This window comes from Corvus moneduloides, chromosome 1 (genome assembly GCF_009650955.1).
Source record: "Corvus moneduloides isolate bCorMon1 chromosome 1, bCorMon1.pri, whole genome shotgun sequence".
Taxonomy (NCBI): Eukaryota; Metazoa; Chordata; class Aves; order Passeriformes; family Corvidae; genus Corvus; species Corvus moneduloides.
In genome coordinates, this window is record NC_045476.1 from 29235044 (window position 1) to 29251830 (window position 16787).

The 16787-nt window shown below is 39.0% G+C and overlaps 1 protein-coding gene across 4 annotated transcripts in view; it reads right to left on the reverse strand.

Moving 5' to 3' along the window:
- GLI3 (GLI family zinc finger 3) overlaps positions 1-16787 on the reverse strand; it is a 207295-nt gene that overhangs the window by 184768 nt on the left and 5740 nt on the right. For all 4 annotated transcript variants that reach the window (XM_032103672.1, XM_032103702.1, XM_032103692.1 and 1 more), the window contains exon 2: positions 7621-7783. In XM_032103672.1, the coding sequence (XP_031959563.1) occupies positions 7621-7744 (124 nt within the window). In that variant the 5' untranslated portion in view covers positions 7745-7783. The remainder of the gene's footprint in view (positions 1-7620; positions 7784-16787) is intronic.

The window sequence follows — 16787 nt, forward strand, 5'->3', positions numbered from 1 at the left end:
ATATGGCTTGGAAAGAATACAGACAATGTAGTTTTAATATGGCACCTTCTTTACATAATCACAGACTGTACCCTTAGCTCACTTCTCCCACTTACTGGCATATGTGTTTAGTAATAATTTCTATGTAAGCAGAAGCTGAAGTTTTGATTCCTCTGCAAAAGAAGAAAAAAAAGAAAGCGGAGGGGGGAGTAAATAGAAACATACAGAGCAGGGCTATAATCAAATGCAACACTGATTCCTGATTATTTCCTTTTAACTGGAAACAGATATGAAATAGAAAACATCTAGAAGAGAAAAGATGAATGCCATTTGAAAACCTGTTAAGTAATTTAATTACTTCAACTGCCTTAATTTACACAGTTCAGATTGTAAAGCCAAATACTGTGCCTGCCAGAAGGATTGCCTAGCTTTAAGTCAATTAGAAGGATTTTTTAAAATTCTTTTTTATTTACTTTAAGAAGATGATCTGCTCTGCATAGCTCCTTCACTTGCAGATTCTCTTTTTTGGGACTGATGATCCAGAAGTTTTCTACCTTAATTTTTAAGTGCCCTTCCAATCCTCCCAAGCAGCCTGGTAGCCATTTGTTTGTTGACACCCATTTCCAGCAGCTGGGAGGAAGATGCCATCACTTGGAGCAGCAGTGCTGCTGCCATACAGCCTCCCCACTTCGGTGGCATGGGCTGGAACAGCAATACAAGGTCTTTAGGAGGCCTGTTCTCTTTTAGGGTACCTTCCCCTGAGACCAGCACTTGATAGCAGTGAGTGAGCCTTTTTTTGGAAGGCTAACATTATCACTGAAGTTCAGCTGCCAGCAGCCTTTTTCCTTCTAAAAATCAAACCTCTTGGTTGCTCCCTCCTCACCAGTACTGTGGGCTGTAATGGGTGAATTTTTTGAGTTCTAACTGACACTAGACTCCTGCAAAGCACAAGATACAGAGCATGGTACCATCACCATACTGCAGAGACACAGCAAACCTTTTTATTATTATCATTTCTGTGTCAAAACCCAGGTACAATTTTAATATGGTTGTTTGGGTGTTTTAGTGTTGAGTCTTTTTTTTTGTTTTTCAGGAAAAAAAAACTCCCCAGTGTATCATTTCCTAAATTTAACTTCCACCTTGAACAGGTGGCAAGCTTCTGCTGCTAACTAATGTTTTCTCCTGATTCCACCCCATGTTATCCAGCAGGATGATAAGTCATTACTTACTGATTACAGTGATTGCAGGGATAAGCCACTCAATCATCTCTTTCTGGAACTTGCAAAGGGATACAGGAGGATTGACATTTAATATCCCTTATGCTATTAACCACTGCAGGGAGGGGAGAGAAGGGGGGAAAAAACGAGGGAAATCTCAGCAGAATTAATGAAGCAATGCTGTATTGCTCTTGCACATCACTGGATTTACAGGGGGGTAAGTGTAGGGACGGCTCACTGAGGAACAACACTAGAAAATAGTATCAGGCAGAATGAGTTATTACAGTCAACAATAAGCCATAACTTGATGACTGAAATTTTATTAGTAAGCATAAAGGACCATGGGTGCATTACTCCAAAAGAGCATGTATTTAATTAGCTATTCACATCAGATTACAATACACCAAGACATGCAGTCCCCACTTAATTACAACCTCCAATACTTTCACTTCCAATACTTCCAAGCATCAGGGGAGCCTATTCTCCCCTAGGAAAAGTACCTTCTTTTAAGTTTATCCTCTTACAACCTGGCCGCAAATATTAGAACAGAAGGGTACAAAGAAATCTTACAAGTTCGGGTCTTTGCCTTTGCTTTTTTGGGCACGTGGCCATTCAACCCTTAACTTTCATGCTGCTCTATACAACTTGTAAATAGGAATTACTTGCAGAATTTGACATGCTGAAAAACAAATTAATCAGAAAAACATGTACACTGAAGTCATCATTTCCAGCATCTAACACTACAGGATGTTGTTTCCTCCTTGACCTGAAAATGAGAAGTGAAGAGGGCCACTCCATCCCCTTTAATTTCAGGGGAAGAGGATGGCATCTCCTGATCGTTTTGTAGAATCAGATCTCATATAATCAATTCAGGACTCAATTTAGAAGTCACTAAAATAGTACAGGCAATGTTTCTTGATACCTAACAACCTCTTTTGAACCCTGACCTCTCAACAGGACCCTAAGCACATCAATCCAACAAGGGGGCCAAGAATGGGTATTATGATTAACACCTATTTTATGGTGAGGCTTGAAAGCAAGCAGCAGGACAAGCAACCAACTGAAAGTTTAAACAGGAAATGTGATTCTTACGGGGTTGCAGACTGCCAAATACTTCCTTCAATCAATCCTGAAAGTACTAGGAAGAAGGAAAAAAAAAAAGACATAGATGAAGCTGGCTCTTCTTCTGAAAGAATCAAAGTGGACACATGAACTTCCTCTCATTTATTCATCTTGGTTTTAAGTTACATCATCATTAAGATAATAATTTCTGCTTTCTATCACTTTAAAGTATGTTCTCAATAACTATCTGATTCTGATAAAGGTAGTCAAGTCCACAACCTACATACGTTTATAATTAGCTTTTTTTTAAAGCAGAGTAATAGGTTAATAAGAAATATCAGATTACACTGGAACAAGCTCATTGGGTCAAAAACTAGACAAAACAGATCAAACTGAAAATAAGTGCTTGCCTGTCAGACACTGAAGCAGTTCCTATACAATAACTGCATTGTTTTAATGCAACATTAAAAACATCAATTTTGAGCCAAATGTCCAAAAGAGGAAAGCATTCAAGTCACCAACAAAATTCACAAGCCAAACAGTAAATAAATCAGGTTTGAATACAGCATCACAATTTCCTAATGTTATCCAAGCAATGCTGTGAAGTGCAGCCTTGCCTTGTACAAGTATCAGCTCAGTCCTTATAGAAATTCCCTCTATTTTTTTGAAATGAAGGCAAAAAAATAATTATATCTATGGTACAGATTAAGTGGAAAAAACAAATGGCATTGAGCTGAGGACTATGTTAAATTAGCATGGGGTTTTTGGTCAATGCCTCTTAGGAAGTACCCTAACAATAAATCCAATTCACCGACAAAACAGAACACAGAGTTAAAGCAGCCAGCCTGGTAAGGCATTGAAGCCACTGCCTAATTGTAAGCATGCAAATACCAACATTATTAGGGCAAATAGAACTAGTCCCGTGGCTAAAGCAAGGCATTTGCCTAGGTTCACCAGACTGGAGTTCATTACTTTATTGCAATGCTTGGGAAGGCTGGCGAATCCCAGTGCCAGGGCAGCAGGAGGGCACTGCACCAGCGCAGGCAGCACAGCTGCACAGGCAGGGCACAGCAGTGAGCAGCTTTCTGCTCCAGCACTGCAGCACTCAGACTGACATATGGACTTGGCGTGCTGCTGCTGTCAGACAGCTCGTCCGTCAGGCTGCGAGGCACAAGGGCTGAGGAGCAGGCGTGAGGCACAGGGAGCAGTGCCTGAGCATGCTGCCGAGGAGCAGCATGGAGGAGCAGTCAAGAACAAGCCTTCACACAGGCATTCATCACAATTCAGCAGGACAAGTCACTGTGCAGACTCCTGCAACATTTCCAGCATTCACCTCATGATTTCTTTCTAATCCTGGAATTACTTGAAATTACAGGAGGTACTGTATTATCCAACAGAGGTCTAGCAAGGCAGGTTTTGTGACCTGCAACACCAGACAAAGGCTCTCCAACAGGAGCTCAGAACTAAGGTTAATGAGTTTATCAATGGATACCACCCAAAAGAAAGACATTCTTTTCACAACTTGATAGAAACTGGTGTGTGCATGCAGTAACCTTCAGATTGACCTAAATCCACACTGACATGGTAAGGAACAGGGTCTTGGTGCTTTGTTTCCAGAAAAGTGGCACGAACGTGCAGGTGAGAAGACAAGACCTGATAATACAGCCCCATGTTAGTGAGGTGGTTCAGGGCACTAGCCTCTACTCCAGTGTAATACAAGTGGCACAGTCATGACATAAATGCAATTTATTTGTTGTTGTTATTACCTTGCCAAAGCAGATCAGTCTGAGGTTATCAACTCCCACCACACACAAAACTAAGCTTACTTTATACTGCAGCTCAAACCTTTTATTGATACAACCTTTTGTGAATTAACATCTCCAGTAGCAGTTTTCTTTAGCAGTTTTTGTCTCCCTGGATATTAGCCTAGCAGTAAATATAGGAGTCAAATAAAGGATGAAAAAGAACAATTTGCAAAGGAATGTATCCTAGTAAACTGCATGCAGTTTGGTTGAGACACACAAAATGAAACACAAAGAAGAAAAAAATCAAAAGCTTGCAAAAATGAATTCAAAACAAAGCAAGAGTGGTCCCTCTGGGAATTAAAGTGCACCAAAGATTTTCCTTAGTTATTACAAATTATTATTATTATTTTTTTAATCACATGTATTTTAAAAGAAATTTTAATTTGCTCCAGTAGATGTTTTGTCCTGGAGCAAATTTTAATGGCTTCATTATAAACCCCTATATTTAGGAGTTTATAATGGAAATGCTGGCAGGTCCATATCTAACACATTGCAAGCATCTCAGCAATACAGAGTTTGCAGTCAGGTGAGTGCAGCAGAAATCTTTATGGTACTAAGCTAATGACAGGAACTCAGCAGAAGTGGCTAACGTGAACTGTGGCCCATGCCTGCTCACTGTTTGAGACTAAGTGGAGCTGCTATCTTCCAAAAGGCAGCCGTTAGTCTGAGCCCCAGAACTTGTACTGTGTTGTTCAGGTTAACATGTGAGCTACCCTCCCAGCTCACCTTTCCCACTTTCTTTCCCTTGCACCTAGATTTACACCTGATTCTTCAATATACAGTCTGCACACCATATGATTTAAAACTTTTCCACACTCAATATAATAGCCGTATTAACATAGATCATGCTCCCGGTTGTGTCACTCCTTTCTGGGAGCTGTTGAAATAATGGCATTTTCTTTGTTTCCTCATGACTGTAAGCTTTGCATAAAGGCCATAACTAGCAGCTTTCCATCTGCTTATGATCCAAGTTCTGACTCCTTCAGAAGACAGCAGAGCTACTAGAGAAATACTGGTCTGTACCTCACATCTCAGACAGGTATCACTTACACACATTACCCTGCAAGACTTTGTTAATTCATGAGTAGTCCAGAAGGACAGAAGCACTGATATTAGACATGATTATGAGGTGACATTGGTAAGATAGGCAGATGTTGCTCTGCAATGACATCAGTCTTCTGAGAAGAATAGCAGGGATCATTCTGTCCTTTTGTTATTTTTAAGGGTACCTTACCTTGTTTAACAGAGCATTCAAATGCAAATCACAACATTTAACATTACCGCAGCTCTTTTGCAAAAAAAAGAGGCACTGAATCGACAAAAGCTGGTGTTTTGTAGGAGTGGTGTCTTATAGCAACTGATGATGTTCCTGTAGTAATACTCATTCCAGCATTAAAGAACAAAAGATGCAAATGCATGCAAGCTCCAGCTTTCATGCAAAATTGTCCCTGTAACCAAATTCATTATCATGACAATCACATCTGCAAGAAGCAAAACTTCTGAAACACTGCAAGAGTAAAACTTAACATCTAAGTTCCTAAAGTTTTAGGTACTAGTATTTGTTTTGATACATGCTCCATGAAGTCTCTAGACTAAGAGGAAATTTTTCATATCAAAGAAGGAATCTAATTTTTTATCCCTTTGAAGCCCAACTCTGTATCTCTTGAAACTCTTTTGCTCTGTTATGCATGAAGGTAGATTAGAAACCCAAACCTTGGAGATCCTGTATCTTCCTTAAATTACAAAGACCCACTGAAAACAAAGTTAACTGTCATTGTCTTAAGAAAACGAAGTATTGGGCCCCAGGGAGCGTACTACCTTAGCATCTCCTTCCATTAGCAGGAGGATAATTCCAGTGACACAACTTCGTAGTCATTCACTAGACTTTAAGTCTTTCCAGCTCTTGGGAGTTTGATGCCCCTGCCATGCAGTAATACTCCACACAGGAGAAGCACGTAGTTAAGAACTAATACTACCATTAAAGAAAGAAAATTACTTGGCCACGGGGTAGATCAGTGTCAGAATTAGGCAAAACCATCTTGCAAGCTTTCATTTTAGCCCTCTAAATGTTTACCAATAATATTCAAGCTACCCCAAACAGTCAGAGATGAACGTTTGAGTACAAACCCCTGACACATCAAAGAATATGCATATGTGTTTAACAGTCATCTGTTTGAAAAGTTGGGCCAATGTGGAAAATCCTATTATCGATTAAAAAAATACAATGGGGACCCCTTCAGCTAATGCGAACCACTGTAATTCTATTGACAGCAACGGATCTGCACTGACTTAACCAGCTGAGGATCTAATTTCATATGCCTTAGAAAACTGATGCAACTTTTCCATAGCTGCTCAGGAGTTTTATACTCTCATGGGGATCAATTCCATCTAGTATGCAAGCAGGTGTTGAGTTTGCTTTGAATCTGAAGTCCAGTCACACAGAAGGATACTGGGACATGTGCCATCTAATTTTTACTGACCCACAGAGATTCCCCTCTAGTATGGCTGTAGGATTCATGTATTTTCTGCAGTAGTCTAGTGGGAGATACCTGTTTCTTTGAGAAAGCAGAAACCTTTATTCAAGATATCAAAGTGAGAAACCTTGACCTGGACCACAAGCCCAGATGAGTGAGCATGATGAAGCAGAAAGTGTGAACAGAAAATGTTTTGCCAGAAATACACCAGGACTAGAAAACATACAGAAGGCATGTTCTGCTTTTCACCATTACTAGGACTGATTTGTAAAAAAAACAACAGTTAATCTGCAACTATCCAAAATCCACTCCGCCCACACCATTTCAAGCAATTTTCTTTTCCTAATGCAACAGGAGTTCTGCATTAGTGGAATCAATATGCTCAGCCCTCTTAATCCAAACAATGAAAAAGGTCTAGGGCTGAGATTAGCTCACACTCTTCAGGAGGAGCAGGGTATATGTAAAATTGTCAACTGAGATATAATCTCTGGGGAGAATTAAGCAAACTACTCCAGTTTTGCAAATCTACAAGCTGTACATTCACAACTTTGAAATGAATCCACCAGAGGATACACACTCAGCTTGATGTTTTGTTCCAGGCATTAAGGAACTTTGGGAGGTGGGACAGCCCTTTGTGAGAAGGAAGTCTATTTGTAGAAGAAGAGAAAAAAAAAACCCTTTGACACTAATTTTGACAGACCTACTTCTGTCTCTATAGTAATAACTAATTACCTAACTACTGTAAGAGATTTCAGTGACCAAATGCAAAGCACTTGCAGGCCCTGCCAGGCTAATCAAGACAATTTCCAAAATGCCAGAAACAGGAAGTTCCTATAATAAATAACTTAGCACATTTACATCTCAAAATTAGAACATCTGGAAGAAAGAGACTATGCCTGATGCCAAAACAGGCCTTATTGTATCCTACCACTTTCCACCACCACCACCCCTCCCCCATTCATTTTCTTTAGCCTTTTTGTGGAACAAACACTGATCCAGGTGCAAATGCTCAATTCACAAGGAATGCAGTGAACATAAAATTTCTGTAGGTTTGGCTGCTAGTAAATCCCTGCTGTTACTCACCATTGGAAGTTGTGCTGGAGGCAACAGCTTTCTCACTGACATCTGTTCGACTGGAGCATTTCACGATGGAATTCTCCACTTTTTTCTTCTCAGTTGTGGTAGAGCTATGGGACTGCGCCTCCATGATGACTTCTCATTACTTCAGCTCTCCTTGCACTAATACCTGAATGAAACAAGAGAGTCATAAACTTTAAAGACTGTTTGAAAGCTCTGCCCAAATCTTCTCACCCCTCTCACCTGAAGAAGAGCCTGGAGCACAACTGAATTAGCAGTTCACAGTTCTGTAAGCTCATCAAATCATGTTTGCATGCATGAATTCCTAAGGAATTTAAAGAAATACTAACACTAAAAATAAGCATGTTTGCCTTTAAAGAGAATCAGCATCACAAACCACTATGCTGTTTGATGGGTAAGTCCACTTTTTTAAATTCGGAAAGGTTTTAATGGACCCAGGGGGAAAAAAGGCCAGTATTTTTCTCTTATGCCCAGAGCACTTTGGAACAAGGCAAAAGAAAAAAAAAATCAAGACAGACATTCATGTTGACTCTAGAAGCCAAATATTTAAATTTCAACATTCATGGTGTTGGAACACACTGCAGCGGAATTATCCTGTCTATCTCTACACCTGTTACTCATGTAAACATCTCTCACTTTGTTTGTTCAGAAATCTAATTCAAACAAAATTTGCATTGGTGAAACACCCCGAAAAACCACAGGGAAAGACAAATATTATTGCTGGTGGCAGATAATGAGATCACTTTCTTTTGCATGTAAACGCTGGAAATAGAAAGCTCTGTAGAGATGTGTATCTGGTTATTTTGCCTTTCCTGGATGTTCTCAGTGTCATCTCCAGTGATATATTCATTTATATACCCCCACAAATCTTTTCTCCTTATTCTCAGATATTTTATATTACCGATGGAAACCCGAGAAGCCCAGAAACTTCCAAAAGGGTATTGGTGCTTGTGCAGCAGTGCAGGCACACCAAGCCCCAAGACTGCAGGGATCTTAGGCTGTGAAGGACACAAACGTTTGTTTCCAAGTATTGGTCTGCAGCTTAACTTGATGCACACCTGCCTGTCCAAGTAAGCTTTACACAAATCATCAATATTCAGCACATATCATGCGTAAAACCAATACCTTGGTACTTTGGTGGTTTGAACATGAATCTATGCAACAACAACAAAAAATAATAATAAATAGTTTTCTGCTATGAGCAACACTGCTTGTTAGTCAAATGGGTCTAAAATGGAAGGAAGTCACACTCTTCTAGGACACCATTTAAATAAAATTTTAAAAATCTTTAAAAAGCCACAAAGTAAAGCGTAATGAAGTGTAATTATATTAGCAACCTGCTTCCCCAATCTTTGGACAATCAAAAAAAAATACAAAAACCCCCTCCAAACCAAAAAAAAGAGAAGAAACAACATCAAACCAAAAAAAAAAAGGGCTGCAAAGCCAATTCATCACAAACACAGCTGTCTAGTAAACCTTCCCCTTCCACCTTCCTAGTAGGAGTTCTTTTAATAGTACAATAAAACACTCCAAAGCCTCATTGTTATACAGTAGGGATCAAAGTAGAGCCCAATCACTAATGAATCATTATTTAGCTAAGCAGCACAGCCAAGGAACTGGGCTAGATATCAGAGACTCTCTGCCACTGACCTACTGTCTAAGCTTTGGCAAGGCATTTTTCTTTCCTTGAGTTTCTTGCTTGCTAAAAACAGGAATAACAAGCTCTGCCTGCCATAGAAGAGGACTTCTATGACTACTCTCAAGATCTATCTGTGAAAGTGCTATAAATATTACTGTGATCTGTGAAACAACTTCCTACCAGAATGCTAAGGGAATGTCAGGTGTCTTCAAATAGGGAGTAGGAGAGATCTAACAATACTCAACTTGCAACAGCCCTGAGTTTTACCCAGCAATGGGTAAAAAAAATCTCCTTGAGGAGACACCTCACATGAGCTTTGCAAACAGCAACGTCCCAAATTTCTCATATGCTCATATGCTTCCTCCTTTTTTCCCTTTGCACACTTCATGCAAGGGCATCCCCAGTTTCATTAGTTAGCTTGAGTATCTTGCTTTTCAGTCTCTTGCATTAGGTAGAGAGGGGGGAGGCTTGCACTACTGCCAAGCTGTTCACCCCACACTGAGAGGAACGTGTTTGTTTGCTCTATACCAGCCCTGGCCACATGAACACCAAAACCTGCCTCTACCCAGCCTCCGACCACTGCATGAGTCCTTCAATGTACCCTCCTATCCTCTGACTAACCACCTTTGAGTTATTTAACCATTAGCTCAAATTAATAACTTTCCCTATGCATCTCTGAAGGAACTAAAAAAGCTATACATCTTCAGCTGTGGTTATATTTCTTCTGTTGCCTTCTAAGGCCAACACTGCTATTGAGGCAGCATCCTGACTTACACCAAAGAGTATGACTTTGAAAAATTGGAAGAGGAAGCTGAAGAACTGGTCCCCCTTTTGTTTGGTCCTTGTTCACAAGTGTGTTTCTTTGACTTAAAGTCATGAAAGGAAGCAATTATACTCCCTATTCAACTAGAAAGTAAGAACCACACACTCTGCCTCCACAAGGCCAGTGGAGTGGCATGAAACATTTGGGTAAAGGTCACAAAAATGAATGACAGGTGTCTAAAGTGGTTCCACTGCTCCTGCCACACAGATGTCTATGCAGGTATGTGCAAGGAGCCTTCACTTATCTCCACCTCCTCACTTATCTCCACCTCCTTCCCTGTCTCATCATGACAGGACAAGACCTCCATTACAAACTGATCCTACCACTTCTCAGAAAAGGAAGGTAATGAAGGTACTTCAAGGAGTTAAGATGGCCTTAATCTCATAAAAAGCATCTTTTGGTCATCTGCAATTCAAGAGCAACATGTGGCTGATTAGACTGACATCATCCATTCTCTTGGCTACTTTATTTCTTTCCCCAACACACTGCCAATGAGATTTTTGTGGTGCTTTGGGGTCATCTTCTTTACCGGAAGTAAGACTAGCAGACATAATTCCATTCTCTTCATCATTCTCTATCAGTTCTCTGTTTTATGCTACCTGGTGTGGACAACAGTGCAGAACAGAGGCCTAAAGCAGCACTTAAATTTTTGGACAGAAAATTACAGAACTGGCCAAGAACTAATATAAACACCAGTTCTTGGTACCTGTTCTGGTTCATGTCTATTTAGTTTACATTCAGAAGGCTGCTTTTATTCATGTCAGCATGGAAGAGGGAACACTGCTAGAGTGAATTTTGTTACTCAGCTCTATACCCTGCACCACAAACCAATGGCCTGGGCATTGCAGGCCTTTCCTCCTGTGCCCTCTGTCCTCTTCTCCCAATCCACACACACGTGACACAGACACCTCCAAGAATTCCTGCAGATCCAGCCACCTCCAGTGACAGTATCAACAGTGGTACACATGGTGGGGAAAGTACGGGAAGGCCAGAAGAGAAGGCAGGACTAATAATTAGAGGGATGTGGCTTACTATGTTTTGCCAAGCATGCCCTTAGGGAAGCAATCATCAGGAAATCAATACGGTGCCCCAAAAATCTTTTTTTTTCACGAAGACTACCTTAGGAAGAAGTTGAAAACACAAGCCAGACACACATCTTCTAGAATAATTCTTGTTAATTTTGGCTGATTTTTATTTTCTCTCAGAAATTGTACTGAAATACAGGAGGCTGCAGCTCACAAAAAAAAAAAAAAAAAAGTCCAGATTTTGTAAAGATTTCTTTCTGCTGGTTGCTAGCCCCTATAAAACAGCATTCTAAAAATCACCCAGCCAGACATCCTCTCCACATTAAAATACAAAATGGCTTGTATTAGGCTGTACATATCTCCCTCCAGTGTGTGGGTCAGTGACTTCCCTGTTCTGGCCTCCAGGCCTGAGACAATCTGCATCTATTCACAGCAAGGAGTTCCACTTTCAAAAAACCTGAAAGCTAATTTCATCAGCTATCCAGCATCTCCATGTCCATATGAATGGCAAGAAAATGCTATAGCAGTACATGGGCAAAAGCCTAAACTTCCATAGGTAAATAGAGGGATAAACATTCTTTCCTGAAAGCAAACATTCATGGCTTTTTCCCATTCAGACATGCCTGAACCTTTTGTAATTTCCCTGAAGCCTGAACCCACTGCACAATTAATTCCAGATCCCCATTTTAAACCTAATCCCTCTCAAAACAGTAACCTGCACGCAGGTGTGTCTCTGCTTTTAAAACATAAATGTAAGCCTTCCCCAATTGCATATTATATTGGGAGGAATTTTAGGAACAAGCTACTGAAATGAACTAGTTAGATGAGGAAAACTGTCTCTTTTAAAAGGAGTGCCAACAAATGACAATGTTGGAAAACTTACTTCGAACAAAAAAATTCTTTCAAGTAACTTCTTATTATGTAATGTACGGTCCTTATGTGTGTTGATTATATAACTGTGCCCTACAATAGTAAAAATGATCATATTAATATACTGGGAGAGAAAAAAAAATCCACATCTTTTCGTTCGTTTCTTCACAGTACAAACTAACCAGTGGAGCAGCCCTGTGCTTGGAAGAACAAGAAACTTGACCCTTTCTGAACATACATTTCAATTTCCAAGAAATCTTCACTCTGTGTCACTTTTCCTGTCTGAACTACTTTCTAAATCATTTTATTTATATTGCATACATTAGTTTTAAAGACCAGACCATGCAAATATTTATTCCTAGGAATACGCTCACTGACTTCAGTAAGACTGCTTGCTTTGGATTAAGTACTGAAGTGTAAGCATTTAAAATTCCTCAATTTGCATGTTAGACTGGTTTATGTTTCTTGTGAATTTAAACCTTCTGCCTTCAGTTTATTTTTATTTTTTGAGGGATATCTTTTAACATGTTGAATTAAAAAAAAAAAAAGGCAAGCAAAACCTTTCCCTGTTTTACTTGATGCTGCTATAGTTGTACTCAATTCATTAACAAGTGGTTTGCATCCACTGAGAAGAGCTGTCTGAAATAGCAGTGTCACAGCATTCATCATCATTACATCAGCAGTAGGGAAGTTCATACTGATTGCTATCAGCAACCAGAGTGCCCCAATCAGCGTGCAAGCAAACATAGCATGTTTAATTTTTCAGAAATGACTCTGGGTAGTTAGGGTGTTCATAGGTACTACTTTGATCCGCACTACTGGAAGCAGTCTTTGGGGATACAATACATCTTGAATAGCGCAACTGTATGAAAGTGAAAAACACAAGGGGAGGCACAAAGAACAATCAGGAAATTACAGTCTTCTCTCACCAGAAAGGGCCCTTTATCAACTTTATCAACATGGGTTGCACTGTTCCTTGGGATTATTTAAGGATAAAAAAAATGCATCTTGTTCAGCCACATTCAAATGCCAAATTTACATGAGACAATCTTAAGCTACTATATAGGAGCTGTTTCACACTGATTTATATAGGCTTGATTCAGGTACATTTAACTTCCAAAACCCACCTAGATTTCAGCATTGCTTGCTATCAAACCTGCTAGCAAAGCTGCACTGACAAAGTTACCCCTGACAGAACCTGATGAAAAATGTTCAGGCGCTCAGGACATTTTAAGAAATATTTTCCAATTGTAACATTAACCTCTTGGTATATCTCACCATTTTTTTAATAGCTATAGGAACTAACCTGAATATTTTAAAAATAATTTTATCCTTTTCCAATTCTTTGTAAGCTAAACCAGAATTCTGCAACCCTCATTAATTACTCCAGGGTAAACTTTATTTGGGTTCTTCCCTGTTGTGACAACTACTCTCAGTAAGACTAAGACCAATATAAACAGCACAAATAGTTTTATAGCCACTTTATATAAAACCACAACAAGCAATAAGGGGGGGGGGGGGGAGGTATCTTATACTTCACAATACCTATCTCCATTTCAATTACACGCATGATCTATAAATGCACTAGTTGCTATCTGCGTACCATCTAAACCGGTTTTGAAGAAGAAAGAAAGAAAGAAAGAAAGAAAGAAAGAAAGGAAAGAAAGAAAGAAAGAGAAGAAAGAAAGAAAGAAAGAAAAAGAAAGAAAGAAAGAGAAAGATCCTGACAGAATCAGATAGGTGGATTCATAGCTTGAAATTGAAAAATACGCTCAGGTAAGGGACACAACATGTATTAATACAATCTTTCCTAATTCATTAACCATCTGCTGTCTTTTCCTTGTTACTTTCCTTTGATTTCTTTCCCCCATAAAGACTGAAACACAACTAGACCTAAAGCCTGGTTAATGACGATCTGATCTATTCCTGATAGGTTAAATAGCTTGTGGCAACAACAACGAGGATCACAAACACAAAGGCAATCAGCTTGGCAAAGCAGTGCTATTAGCATCCTTGTGATTAAGATCCTAAGGCAAGAAAATATTCTATGGCATACACTGAAGTACTGATTGATTGTAATAGTTGCTCGAACTCCAGGGGAATTATCTTGCTTATGTAGTTCTGCTACTCAGTTACCTGAAAGTTCTGAAAGTATTTAAAACATACACATACAGTAGGATCAGTAAGTGGCACTTTCTACTGAGGCAGCACCTCAGTTGCTTTAAATACACATCAACCACACAGTCTTACAAGTAGATTATATCTACTTTTGTTTTCGGATTTAAAAAGCTGTTAAGTATAACCCCAATTAAATGTTTTCACTATTACTTCAACAGATTAAACTCTGTATCTAAATAAAACAGATTTCTGCCCGGAAATAAATTATTCATTTTCATACTCAGTAAACAGAACTTAATGGATAACGACACTGAAGGATTCAGGTTGAACTGTCCATCTCCACCTAGTCTATCCCTCACAGAAGCTGCTGTTTGGGAACATGCAACATGAAGCTGAGGGAGACAGAGCCCCAACTTAAAATACATCTCAGTGGCTTTACAAGTCAGATATGATATATCCTCTGAGGTAAAATTTTATAATCAATTCATTGTCTGAGATTCTTTACAATAAGGAACTGAACTTTAAGGAAAAGCAAACAAGCAAATAACCCCACAACCAAAACAAAACAAATAAATCAGGTCATTAACCCTGCATTTAAGCATTTGTTATTTTAATCACATGGTCTTGGGTTTCCTTATTCCTTTTTTGACTCTCTTACGAACTACCCAAATACAATGGAAAGAATAAAGTTTATTTCTTAAAAAATAGAAAGTGCTACATATCTTTCAAGTCTCCGAATACTTTAGTATATTTAGGGAGGGGGTTGTGTTTAAAACCAGTAATGCACTTACCCAGGAGGAATCAGAACTCCTTCCAATTAAACTGCCTCATATTGCTCAAAAATTCAGAATAAGCTGTGTTACTGCTTGTTTTGCAATCCTACTTGTTCTTGTGCTTCAAATTCTGCAGCAGGAAAAACTAATAATTATGTCAAAGTAAGATTAGCTGTAAAAGAATTAGCACCAAGGAGTAGAAAAAAAATCTCCTGTGAACTGTACTGTTTGTAGCAATAGGTTACAATGAGGGGCAACACTTCAAACTTCCCTACCAAGTCTATACTCTGCTTTTGCCCTCTTTTTTCAGGAATTCAGCAGCACTAAGTCAAAAACAAACTTAGTAACAGTGCAGGGATTTCCTTTGGCAACGCATTCGTTTCATGAAACCTGAATTTTGGTTCATTCATACTCTCAAGATCTGAAATGCAGGAATATCTGAGAGAACAGTGAGGGGGAAACAGCAAGACTTGCTGTGTGGATAACACTCTATGACTTCCTTGACTGATACTGTTCCTAGGAATACTTATGGTCACAATACAGGCTGGTTTTATCTTTCCCTTCTTGTCGACAAACAGCTTGGTAAAGCAAATTACAAACCTCTGTAATGGATGTGCTTTGCACCACTTATTTAGTCAAGTAAGAAGTCACTACAACTTCCACAGAAAAATGCAGAAGTACTCTAATTTCAGGCAGTGGAGCTCAACATTCCAGTGAAATGACCACTTTCTTCACACTTTTTGTTTTATCTCATCAATCCCAACAGATGAAAGTTTCCTTAGAATCAAAACTTGATCTATATATCAATGTCAATCTATACAGGAACTGAGCTCAAGGAAGAATGCATTTAATGTACATCTATTGCAAAGATGTGCCTTCTGTTCCTAACTTATGATATGCAAATGAAAGAAGACTGTATTCCATATTTTACAATTAGCATTTTAAAACAAGATCAAAGGAATCAAGTAGAATGTTTTTGAAAGTGCCATGTTTTGATCACAGTCCCATTCCTGGAAGCCTGTTTATCTCCTCAGCATACTCTCAGGTTAAGGGATGCCTTCATCCAGAATTTCACATTCTAACACAACACAGATGTTTTAACATGTAAAAGAGCTAGGAAAACTCCATATACCCAGGAAGAACTTCAAGTGTGAAAAGTACTTTATAAAACTTTATCTTCAGCTTTTACAGTTTACTTTAGGTTTTACACCTGTCTCATAACAGCAGGAAAACTGCGCCATGATTCCTTTCCGTTTTTGTAACTTGACAAAACACAACAGCACAACTCTGAACTGCTGCATTACAAATGCACAATCCACTTCACGATCAACTAACCTTGTTAAAATAGTGTAACCACAGAATTATACAGCTATATTATTTTCCTAGAAAAAACATCCACAGTGAATTGAAGAGCCAAGCAAAACCTCACCGAACCATGTCCTGATAGTTAAGAATCCATAGTGCTAGGATTTCATTTTAATATATACGGTTCAGAACAGCGTATTGAACTGACACTAACTTGATCTGTGTTTCTGACTCTTCAGTTTCAGGTATTCATAAATCTTATCTAATAAAGGCTTCATTCTTTGGGCAGCTGGATGATGTATTCTTTACACACAGTTGATTTTCTTGACATTAACAGATTTGTATGCGAAGAAAACAGTGTCATACAAAGCAGCAAACACTACTGGGGGAGGTTCAGCTCTAAACCACCAAAAGGTCTGTTTGGTACTTTACCCTGAACTAAATATCAGATACCAAAAAAACCACAGCTGCATTTTGAGCATGAATAAAGAAAGAATAAATTTTTTAAAAGGCTTAATCATCTTGATAATCAGTGTAAAAAATAACTTGACATTTGAGTGGCAACTTCAGCTAAGAAAATTATTCAATCAGATCTCCTT